Source organism: Myotis nattereri (assembly GCF_964212035.1).
Source record: "Myotis nattereri genome assembly, chromosome: 4".
NCBI classification, from domain to species: Eukaryota; Metazoa; Chordata; class Mammalia; order Chiroptera; family Vespertilionidae; genus Myotis; species Myotis nattereri.
This window is the reverse complement of record NC_138079.1, coordinates 59,162,642-59,175,273: the sequence shown is the minus strand read 5'-3', so window position 1 is coordinate 59,175,273 and position 12,632 is coordinate 59,162,642. Positions and strand designations below refer to the sequence as shown.

Here is a 12,632-nt window from a genome sequence, read left to right as displayed (position 1 = left end):
TTAGCAAGCACAATGGTAAGTATTTGTAATTTAACAGGTAGTTTAATGTTCTTACCTAAATGATGAGTGTGAACTCTATAGGCAAAGACATGCATTGGATAATTATTATAATGACATGAAATGTCAGAATTCACCACTGTTAGAAATAAAAACAAAGAAAAAAATCACCATTGAATACTAAAAGTATGTACAAGATATTCACAAGCTGCTAGGCATGGGGTTTTTCTTATGAAGTAAACACGCTCGCATATACAGCAGACACTAAGCACTCATTATGTAACAGCCACTTTACTAAGATAAGTTAAAAGCCCTTTGTCTTCATATTTTATAACATTCATAAACAAAATGACTAGGGCCAAATCAAAATATCCTATCAATGAAAATAATGGCTTAATTTGTTACCTTTATCATAAAATTTACACAGTTGAAAGGCTTAAACATTGTTTTTAAAATTCATTTTATTTTATTATTATTATTATTTTTTATCCTAAAAACATAGTTTTTAGGATATGTTTATTGATTTATATAGAGAGGAAGGGAAAAAGAGAAAGAGAGAGAGAGACATCATGTGAAAGAGAAACATTGATCAGTTGTCTCCCATATAAGCCCCGACCAAGAATCAAACCCGCAACCTAGGTATGTGTCCTGACTGGGAATCGAATGTGGAACCTTTTGGTGTATACAATAATACAACCAACTGATCCACCGGCCAGGGCTGTTTTATTTTTAAAACAGAAGGAATTTTGAAAATTTGATTGCAAACACCTAAGACATCTAGATTCACAGTTCCTAATGAGAAGGGACTATTCTATATACTTCTCCTTCCTTAGAGTCTAACGCATAGTAACTAGTCAATAAATGCCTTTATGGTAAGCCAGTGAACAGTTACAATGGGACCGTATTTGTCATTAACTTTAAAAGATTCCCAGTAAATCAAATGAAAAATATTTAATTCAGCACTTTCATCAGAAGATCAGACACAATGATAAATAATACTTTACTTATTCCAGTAATTTTTTGTAAATTTAGGAGAATCAGCTATTATCCCCATTTACAGATGGGAAAATAAACCCAATATATCTAAGTTCAATGAACTTGGATAGGGTTTTCTTAGGAGCAGCTTTTAACTTTAACTTTCTTGATATCAGTAGAGTCACTTGGCATGACTATTATTAATTAAATAATAATAAATAAAGCACTTTTCAAAGCAAAAAAAAAAAGTTTGCTAGTTTCTTGAGTTTTGAACCTAATATTCTTTCAGTAGTTTCTTATGCAGTATTTTATGAAATTAATGTTTGGCATCTAAAAAATAGGTGATTGATTTCTAAAATACTAGTACTCAAGATTTATTCTTTAATTTATATAACCCATTACCTACCTACCCAGGGTCTCAATGCTGAACATCTCAATAAAATAATAGGAAATAATAAACTACTGTGTTAAAAATAATGTAAAAATCTATTTTCAATCCAAGGATAATAAAGAATAGATTTATTTTTCAGAAACTTAAAAATATTGGTCATTTAAAAGTTTATAAAAACTATACACTAAATCCACTCCTATAGATTAGGTAATGAGGTAATAGTAAATACTAAAAGGCCATTACTCACCTTTCTCTCCCGCTGGTATAACAGTGTCAACAGACATCATAAGGTACATGCCAGCAATTAAGGGCTGTCTGCAGAAAACAGTAATATTTATTTCATCTATTTGAAAAGTCAAAACTATTGCCTTGGAAAAATAATGTGCACTGCAATATATTGGTCTATAGAATATCATTCATGTGAAAATTAAAACAAGATAATATTTTAAAAAGGTAGAATTTTTCTGAAAAATAACGTATTTTCTTGGGCAAATAGCTTAATACACATATTTATGGTATGGTGAATGTGGAGGGAAGCATTTAAATGGCTCCTGTGATGGCTGATTGTGTCAACGTGGCTAGGTTTTAGTGACCAGTTGTTTGGTCAAATACTAGTTTGGATGTTGCTGTGAAGGTACTTTTAGATATGTTAATATTTAAATCATTGACTATGAGTAAAGCAGATTACTGCCCATAATGTGAGTAGGTCTCTTAAGAGAAGAGATTGAGGTCCCATGAAAAGAAGGATTTCTACCTCCTCCAGACTGCCTTTGAACCCAAGGTGGCAAAACTGACTCTTGCCAGAATTTCCAGCCTGCCAGACAGCCTGTCAGATTTCAGACTTGCCAGTTCCCAAAATTGTGTGAACTAAGTTTCTCAAAGTAAATCAATCTCAATCTCTCTCATGTATATGTAAAGAACTTATAAGCATATATATGCATAACCCATGGACACAGATAACAGTGTGGTGAAGGCCTGGCGGTGGGTGGGTATGGGGGTCAATGGGAAAAGGGGGGGCATTTGTAATACTTTTAACAATAAAGATACATTAAAAAAAAACACCATTCTTTTGGTTCATTTTTTCTGGAAAACACTGACTAATATACCTCCCAATGAATCCTAGCTTTCATATTCATGCCCTTGTCTAATCCTCTTCCCTTGAGTTTAGGTTGACCTAGTAACTGAACCCAGTAATTTGTTATCTCTCACAAACAGAATATGGCAAAAGTGATTTCGGTGCTTTTTTTCCACAGGAGTCAGACTATGAAGATTGTGGCCAACTATTTTCTTTACCTATCAGGCATCTGTTATTTAGTAACTGATGAGATTAGGCTATAAAAACACCCTGCCTGCCACCCTGCTCTCTCCCTTGCTGGCTGTGATGGAAGCCAGCTGCCACGCTGTGGGTTGCCTTGTTTAGAGTCAACATCGCAAGGAAATGAGGGAGTCCTCTAGCCAACAGCCAGAGAAGAAGTGAATCCTGTAACAGCCAAGTGAGTGATTTTGGAAGTGGCTCCTCCCGGTCCAGCCCCCAGATGAGTGATATACCAACCAAGAGTGAGACCACCAGCCACAGTTAAGATGTGCCCAGATTCCTGACCCACAGGAAACAATAAATAATTGTTGGTTTAAGCCACTAAATGGAGGGTAATTTGTTAGACAACAGATAACAAACACAGCGATTTCCCCCTTTCATGTTCTCAAAGATCTCAAAAGCTGTCACTCAGCTAAGATAACTGGAAGTACTTACGGCAGGCGTGTGAGATGTAAGGACACACCAGAACAGTCCTTGTGATTATCTGAAACACACATAAAAAATACACATCTTAAATATGAAAACATGCAAAACGAATTTCAAAATAAAACATTTAAAAAGATTATAACTCGATACTAACAAAAACTATGTTTCATTTGAATGGTGCTTTACAATTTGCAGAGTATTTTCATATTAATGAATTCATTCAAACTATCATTTTAAGCACACTGTGATTTTTTCTTGGCTTATCAAACTGATCAGTTATCTGCTCACCTGCAGACATACTAGATACTAGTAAGCTCACAGAAGGAAGCTGTTGCTACTCTCTGTGTTGTTGAAATATCCAGAAATGTTGTTATATGGGACTCTAATCAGCTATTTTTTCTTCTTTAAAAAATAGAAACCACATGGAATCTCCTTGTTCGGTTCCTAAGACTTGATCAGCCCCATATTCTAAATAGAAACCTACTTATTCTTATTACATCCTAACTTCAGTGGACAGCTCCAAGTATTTCTTTATCTTTGCCAAGGACATTTCAGAAACCTCTTACAAATCCTCCCTCTTCTATCTTCCATTGCCTTCCCCAAGTAGAAATTAGGTAAAAATTTAAGTCATTCATCCAAGTCCTTATCTGTGATGAACTTGCTGATGTCTCACCAGAGACCATGAATAGTAACTCATACTTATTCATTCTATTTCTGTCCATGCTAAATTCCTTCTACTTTGCATTTCATTCTAAGAAATTATAAAACTTTATATTTCAATGTTGAGAGTTAATTTTAATAGAAATAACTATTGCATTGTGTACATGTGTAAAATTGACAGGTTTATGCTAGAAATGAAGAAGTGAAGTGTGCTAATAAATAACACCAGATGGAGTAGTTTCTTTAAGGTAATTTTTTTTTCTTTAGCTGTAGTTCTCATGAGAAAAACAAAGGTAGCTTCATAAAGAAATATATAACAGTTAACCAGACATGCATTTTGATTTATCATAGACAAAGTTTAGGAAGTATAACAAACCATATTTAATACTTTGCTAATAAAATACAAAGGAAATTTCTCTGTACAGCAGATTATTAAGCTTGATCTTAATAAAGATGGTTTAGAAATAAACTTATGACAAACATTTTATATCTAACACCTGTTTTTTGTTGTTGTCTTTAACATTTTACAAAGGAATATCTATCCAAGCTAAACCAATTTCAGTAGGGTGCTATTTTCGAAATAATTTCAGTGGTGAATTTTAAAGAGATGGGAAAAATAATAGTAGCAATAAAAATAACAACCACTGTTTCATCTCATTTTTGCCTATGTTTTTAAATATAACAAGAATAAATGAGTACTGTTTTTTAATTTATTAAAAGAAACATTTTATTTTTGAGAACGGATTTCCTAAATGTACTGCATGAGGTTTAGTAAATTTGCCGAGTTTGTGCTACTTTCAAAATGACTTCACCCAGAATTATTTAAGTATCTCCACTGATCAAATGAGAATGGTGGAAAATATACCATTCATTCATATTAGATGAATTCTAAACTCTAGAGCCTCACCTAATTAGCTTAGTAGATTTCAGGGGAAACATTTCTCATATGTTAAAAAACTTCATACCTATCTTAAAAAGTTACTTTGAGAGATGGCAGTCATCCATTCAAATAATACTTATTGAGCAATCATGATATTCAAGCACTGTCTTATACACTGTGGATACAGTGAAAATCAATATATTCAAGTTTCCTGCCCTCATGGTATTATCCTCTAACAGGAGTGAAGACAGGGGGAAATGGAGCAGGAATAGGAAAAAACAAAACCCAAATATATAAACCAGGTAATGTCACACAGTCAACTCAACAAGCTAAGAGATAGTGGGGTAGCCGTTTTATCTACTGTGGTCCAAGAAGGATGGAGTGGCCATGAGGCTGGCGATTATCCAGCGACACAGAGCATGTGAAAAGTCTGTTTTATTCTCCGTCTGTAAAGAAGCCATTGGAAGATTGTAAGCAGTGGAGTGACGAACCCTGTCAGGTGTTCACCTAGCACAGTTCCTGGCACTTGCTAATTCGTGGATGTTGGGTTGGAAATTTTTTATTTTAATTAACAATCCCAGGAGAGAGTTTGTTCCTCATCCAATGTTCATCCAAGCAGAAGGGTAAAAGTGCAAGGAGAATTGTCACTTGGTTTTACATTATATCTTCGCATTGAATGAATCAAGTGAATCACATTTTGATAACCAACTTGGCTGATATTTTGTACCATGACTTAAAAAAAATTAAATGGAAAAAATAAATAAGCAAACTAACATATTTCAAGAACTGTTAAAGAAGTTTATCATTGAAGCTGAAACATGTCTCCAAATTAAGAGCAGCAGGAATGTTATTATTGCCAGTAGCAGTGCATCTTCCTGGTAGATAATGTTTTTATTAGAATTGTCCAAATTGAGAGCTTTTTACTAAAAAAAAAGAATATCCACTGCTATATAATCGTTGTCTACTTGCTTCCTTTTTTAAAGGTGAGCTACAGTCTCAACACTCACTCCACTGCAAAGACATGTTTCCTTTTGATCCTACGTGTTTATCAATGACATGACATATCCTATAAGAAAGTCAAGTATAACACACAACAATAACAAAATGGCTAAAAACTCAAGTAATACTATGATGTAATGAACAATTTTTTTGAGAAAAATATACTGAACATCTGACTTACATATTTTATAACATAATGACTTTAGGAAAAACTGGATTTTAGAGGCTCTAAGTTTTGCCCAATAAAATGTAAATCTTATACGGGTAGAGAGATGGTGAATATAAAGACTCAAAGGGAAAATTTTGCCTTTTTACAAAAAACAAAACAAAAAAACAACCCAGAAAACAAGATACAGAGAAGGAAAATTAGTGAAGAGATATACTTTTAAAACCACACCAGAGTTTCTAAGTCACGGCTGAAGGAATTTATAGCAAATTTATCTGGCCAGTTTGATGGTGTGTGTGTGTGAATGAATAAAACTCTGCTGTGTGTGTGGGTGCATGTGTGTATAAGCATGTATTTATTGTGGTTTAAATTATGGATAACACTTTAGATTATCATTATTATTTAACCATGGGGCGAGAGAATTACAATTCTAACTGTGTGACTTTAAGAAATTCTGTTATTTGGTAATGGATATATACACATTTAAATGATATTTTAGTTGAACAAAATTCTAGTAGTTATCTCAAAGTAAACATATTTGCATATGTTTTTTTACATTATTAGAGTCAACTGCTATTCATATAGTCATTATTTCAAAATCAATTTTATTATTGCAAATGATTGTGATCTTTTCTTTTTTTTAAAAAAAATATATTTTATTGATTTTTTACAGAGAGGAAGGGAGAGAGATAGAGAGTTAGAAACATCGATGAGAGAGAAACATCGATCAGCTGCCTCCGGCACATCTCCCACTGGGGATGTGCCCGCAACCCAGGTACATGCCCTCGACCGGAATCGAACCTGGGACTTTTCAGTCCACAGACTGGACGCTCTATCCACTGAGCCAAACCGGTTTCGGCTGTGATCTTTTCTAGTACAACTTTCTACAGTTTGACCAAAAGGGCCCATATGCTTCCCTCAGTGGGAAGTCTCAGTGGGAGCAACTTAAACTCCCTCAAACAAGGTGGTCTGGGATCAGGGGGGCTCCTGGATACATAGCTAGCTATTCCTATAGCAAGTACAGCTTGGGAGGGAGGCATATTTCAGCCTAGTGTTTGGTGTGAAGATTCTGACCTTCTAACTCCAATGTGATCCTTGCACAGTGATACGGTATTATTTCCATAACCTCTATACTGATCTTACTTCTGGTGAATTCAGAAACTTCAGCAAGTTTTGCATATTTTACCAATGATTTCCACTGCGCTCTGACTTTGTCTGCCCTTCTATTGTAACACAGTGCTTTAGTCACAAGATATGAAGCCTCGTAAGAAGTTATTCATATCCATTCACAAGGCTATATATGAAATCAGTCTGACATGCACCATCATAAAAAATGAATGACTAAAAATGTCTATTATAACTAAATACATCAGTGCTTCTGCTAATATGTTATCACGTAAGATGAAAAACAAAATTAGAACTGAGATAGTTTAGAAATATACAGAGAATGAACTCAGAATATCAACATCATATGCTGTCTGGAAAGGGTAGTCGAAGGACTGATTCTGTGACTAAAATGAAAGTAAATAAGAGAAAGGAGAGGAGATAGATGAAAAAGTTAATGCAGGGCAGAAGACCACAGAAACAATTTTCATAGCTTACAAAAAGATGGGAAATGGTCTGAAGTTATAGGGTTAAATTCTCTGAATGAAATATAGGCTAGGAAGTGGAGTACTCCCTTAATTTATATTTCAATATAAATATTGTAAAATATGTAAGAATTATTGCATGGAAAATTTAGAATCTATGTATTTTAATCACACACAATTACTGGACCACAGTGCCTTGTAAGATCATCTTCAGATTTCAAATAGGTCCTTATTGAGTTACTTTATCTAAAATGGATAGAATCTAGAAGGCTATCTATTTGATAATTAATAGATTTGTACTCATAATCAATATTGATACCACTAAGAAATTTCAGTCTATAAATGAAATAATCTATGTGAAGAATACAGCACTCTATTTGGAGCACAGAAAAAAAATCCAATCAATTTTAGTTATTAATACCATTATTCTTTTTATTGGTAGATTCCAAAAAAATTTTCAACACATGGATAATTTATACTTTAAAATTATATTTCAGTTATAGGTCTGGAATTTCTCCAACTAATAGCATAGGAATAGAAGAAAGGGGAGAGCAACCTGGGAATTCTAAATGAGTAAAGAGATGGTTAAAAAAAGAAATTAGAATTGAAATGGTATATTAAATAAATTGCAAAAAATAGTTATTCTCAAAATGGGAACAGAAATGCTGATTCAGAAGAGTCTGAACTAGGTCGAAACAGAATAGAGTCACCAGTGAGATAAAGACATTTTTAGTAAGAGACCATTAGGCTAAATGAAATAAGCCCATCAGAGAAAGACAAGTACCATATGATTTCACTCATATGTGGAATCTAGTGAACAAATGATCTAACAAGCAAAATAAAAACAGACTCATAGAGAGCAGGCTGACAGCTGTTAGAGGGGGCTGGAGGCCTGGGTTGGTTGGGGTTGAGGGATTGAACCAAAAAAAAGAAAAAGGGAAACCTCATGAACAAAGACAACAGTGTGATGACTGCTGGGGGGAGGAGGAATGGGGAGAGGTAGAAGAGGGTATTGGGGGGATAAATGGTGACATATAGAGGCTTGACTTGGGGTGATGAATACACAATACAGTCTACAGATGATGTGTTGTGGAACTGTGCACCTAATCCTGTATAATTTAGTTAACCAGTGTTACTACAATAAACGGATTAAAAAGGGGGGGAAAAGAAATAAACACTATGGTCTGGCTAAATCGAAATTCTTGGGTTAGGAACAATAGAACTGTGAAGAAGTTGATAATGCATTGTTTCGAGTTCCTTCCCTTGACCAGATACAAGATAGTCTGCTGCTTTCTGAGTTCTGGGCTAGAAGTCAGTTCAACAGGACTCTATGTTTGAAGGAAAGAGCGTGAGGCCATTTTTATATTGATGGCGAAGTTGTATTTATTCACTTATCCTACACAACTGTCATCATGCAAAAATCGCGACAGCTCTTCTTCCCAGGCAGCTTCATTTATCTTATTTTAGTTTTCTTATTCCAACATAAAATCATTCTCTCCTTCATTGGACTAGGTGACAGGCTCACTCTCTCTCCAAGGTACAATGGTGAATACTTGACTTTTAGCTATTAATGTTCTGTACTTACAAAGGATTGAACCCAAGACATCTCTGTTAAAGAATATTTCATGATTGCTGTTCTCCTTCAGTAAAACATAATTTCAGCCTACTGGATTTCAAGATATAGAGATAGAAATTTCATTCACTAGCTAGGTATCAGATGACATTAGAAGGTATGTTTCATTATATTCCATTATAATGACATATGGATGTATTAGTAGCTTTTACAATGGTGAAGATACTAACAGTGTAAAACTTAAAAGAATCATTTTTAAAAAAGAAATGTAAAATAAAGTCTGGTAATGCCATAGAACATATCACAGTATAGGATAATACCTCTGTACTGGTAGTTGAGTGGTAAGACCTCTAAGAAGCAGTCTGATAATGAAAGAAACAAGTATTTCCAGACACTGGATGACACTTGAAAATAGCATTCAATCAGAATCTAATCTCCAGAAAGATGAACACTGGATGACCACTCTCACAAGGGGCTCAGCTTGCCTTTTTTTTTTTTTTTTTTTTTTTGAGAAATTGCTCTCCTCTGTTTAGACAGAGATGAGTACACAAAGCAACGTATTTATCAAACATACAGATTCACAGAATTTCAAAATTGAAAGTGATCCTGGCTATAATGGAGTTCAACTCTTATGTTTCTAAATAGGAAACGAAAAGTGATTACAGAGATTGAGAGTGTGAGCCAAAGTAATTCAGCTAACTGGTGACACCCGGGGTAGCAAAACTAATTCTCCAATGTTAACATTTAGTCAACATTATTTATTTAAGAAGAAAAATAAGAGTTGCATCTATTAGAGACTTCCCAGGCATTTTATCTTTGAAATATCCTTAAGCTAAGATAAAGGAATTAAGCCAAATGGATTAGTAACCAGCGATACTCAAGACATCCATTTAAGCAGGAAGTTCATTTTTCTTAATGGAAGGTGGATGCATGGAATATGAGGTTATCCATTCCAAAGGGTTTAGCCTGCTTTTGTAATAAGAGAGTGTAGTTCCTGCTTGGATTGGTAGCTAAGTAGTACAGTAAGTATGTGGAATAATGCATGATAATAACCTATTACATCTCAGGTCCTTAGGAGTCTGTTGGTGTCTCCTAATCTTCCCCTCTAGAGATAGCCCTCTATACTTCATGAGCTCATCTTGTCCTGGTTGTTTCCTGCATCAATAAAAGGATAGGCTAACTATCGGTCCTAAGGGAACCAATGCAGTGTTATGAACTGTATCCCACTAATTGGAAAGAGAGTGGTAGAGTGGATTTCAATTCACTGCTCTCTCCTAGGAAGGTACAGGTAAAGGATAAAGTACACCCATTACCTACTATCCCAACCACAGTGTTGGATAATGAATCCCTTCCTTATGAAAGTCCAGAGAAAGCATGCCTGGAACCACTGCCAAGTCTTATGAAAAACAAAGAGGTAAACATCTCTGATAATAAAAACATAGTCCAGAAAATATGTAAGCAAGTAGTTCTAAACGATATTATACCCGTCCACCTTCTCAGTGTCCTGAACGTAATTTAAAAGCTACCTTCCTGACTTTCTATCTGTCTTGAACAAACAAAAATGAATCAAGTATATCATAATACAAACTATTAATTTTGCAATAATATATGTACATAGATATTGTAATAACTGCGTGAATATTCAGCTGGCTTAATATTTATCTTATGGTTCTTTGTTCTAAATTCACAATAAGTGAATGGGATAGATGATGTTTTCCTAGTATTAAATCATGGCTCCCAAGGTGACCAAGAATAGATTACTTGGGGATTCATTTCTAAAGTCTGGGAAAATTTCATATAGTCAAAATGACTTGGAAAACCCCTTAGGAGGGAGTAGGGTGAGGAGCCAACAAAGCCAGTTTCCTGAGCATTGGAGCAGATTGCTGTCAGGTGTGCTGGCTGGGCCATCTTGTTAAGAACAAGTTATTTCTGTAGAATTGGACCGTGTTTCTATACAAAAAGTTTATTTCTGTACATCTGAAACCTTGCAGCAGCAGAGAGATGGGCACATGTATGAGAAGCAAATAGGGAACAGCTGATCCGGTTCTTTCTTGTGTTCACTCTGGGCACAGACACGTTACATGGAACCCTGGGTTTAAGGAAGCAAAGACGAAGCTCCTTTATTGCTTTCTGGTACCACCTGGATGTTAAGTGCAGGTCCTAAAATCTTTTGACTGTACTCAGTAAAAAGACGATCCTCTATATCAACTAGAATATACATATATTGAAGTCTTTCATTGGAGTTTCTTCAAAACAAAATCCAAGTCACCAAATTTTCTGAGGGAATGAATGGATTTCTGAAAGCATACTCTCAGAATATCGGGCTTCCTCCGTTAGAGATACACTGATGTACAATAGTCTCCATTCAGAAAAGCACAAGCACAAACACCTTACGCTGTCAGGACCAATGTGTATCTGCTTAGCAAAGGTAACTGAAGTAGGGGCACTGTTAATACACGACACAAATAGCACAGGTTTCCTGGAGGCTTTTGAAAGCTGACTTAGCAGACAAGCTTCAGTGCTAAATAAACCAGCACCATGAAAAGGAAGCTTCAAAAAAGAATTCCGTTTGAAGCTGTCACTGCAGTGAGCTAAGCCTCCTTTGATTTTGTATTCCCTGCGATGGGACTAGAAATTACTAGCTCCCATTTGTCCTGTGGCAAGGAAGGGAGAATGCATTTACCCATCCTGCAAGAAGATGACTTTCACAATGATGGTCTCTGCTGTTTCCAAGAGAGATCAAATGGAAGGCAGGCAGGCAGGCAGGCTCGCCAACGTGCTTTTATGATCACTCGGTGTGGGGAGGATGTTACAGCACGACTAATGTCAGAGAACGTTCTGGTTTCCATATTTTATGAATGCAAAAAAAAAAAAAAATCTACAGCAAAAGCTAAGGATGTACAGCTTTTCCCCTCAGAATTATGAAGCTGTTTCAGAATCATACTTCTAAGGAAGTAAAATTAAAAGACTAAACCACAGGTAAATACAGCGTTTTTAAAAACATGGCACTGAGTTTTTAAATTATTGATGGGTTTTTGAACCTTTTTTGAACCACAATATATAGAAAAATGTACAAATCAGAAGGTACAGCTACAGGAATTTTAAAAAACAAACACATCCTTGTAAGCAAAACCCAGATCAAGCATCAAAAGCCCTCCACTTGTGTCCTGAGGCATTAAATTTTAAATCTTTACGTTTAGGTACAGACAATATTTAACTGCTTCCTGAACGAGTTGTCTTTTAGCTAAAACCAGGCACATTTAACCAGCTTGTCCACTAGCTTCATGAGCTTTGGTTGGATAATTTTAAATATTATACTTAACAAATATTTTTAATTTCCCCTATCTCTCAGTGAAAAGTCCTATTGACCACTTTTTACTTCTATATCTCTATTTTTAATATATATTCACTTTAAATGATAATCTAAAGTTTCTTTTGCATTATTCCAATTATTGTCTTTTCTTTCCACTGAGGACAGACTGTACCTGTAAAAATGTAGGAATGAAAAGGAGTCCAGAGCTTTGATAAAATAAAGGTTTAAGTTTGAGATATAAAGCCTAAAAACATGTTTCTCACGTAAAATCCTCAAATCCTCTACTATGAATTTTTGAATCATCTTAAGAGTAATATTTATATATATATAAATATACATATATACATG

General features: G+C 34.9%; 1 protein-coding gene across 1 annotated transcript in view; it reads right to left on the bottom strand.

Annotated features, from left to right (window-relative positions):
* PAM (peptidylglycine alpha-amidating monooxygenase) overlaps window positions 1-12,632 on the bottom strand; it is a 272,140-nt gene that overhangs the window by 61,588 nt on the left and 197,920 nt on the right. Inside the window, exons 9-11 of the mRNA XM_081089059.1 lie at window positions 3,114-3,162; window positions 1,611-1,678; window positions 56-136 (exon numbers count right to left, since the gene is read on the bottom strand). Coding sequence (XP_080945185.1) covers window positions 56-136; window positions 1,611-1,678; window positions 3,114-3,162 — 198 coding nt within the window. The remainder of the gene's footprint in view (window positions 1-55; window positions 137-1,610; window positions 1,679-3,113; window positions 3,163-12,632) is intronic.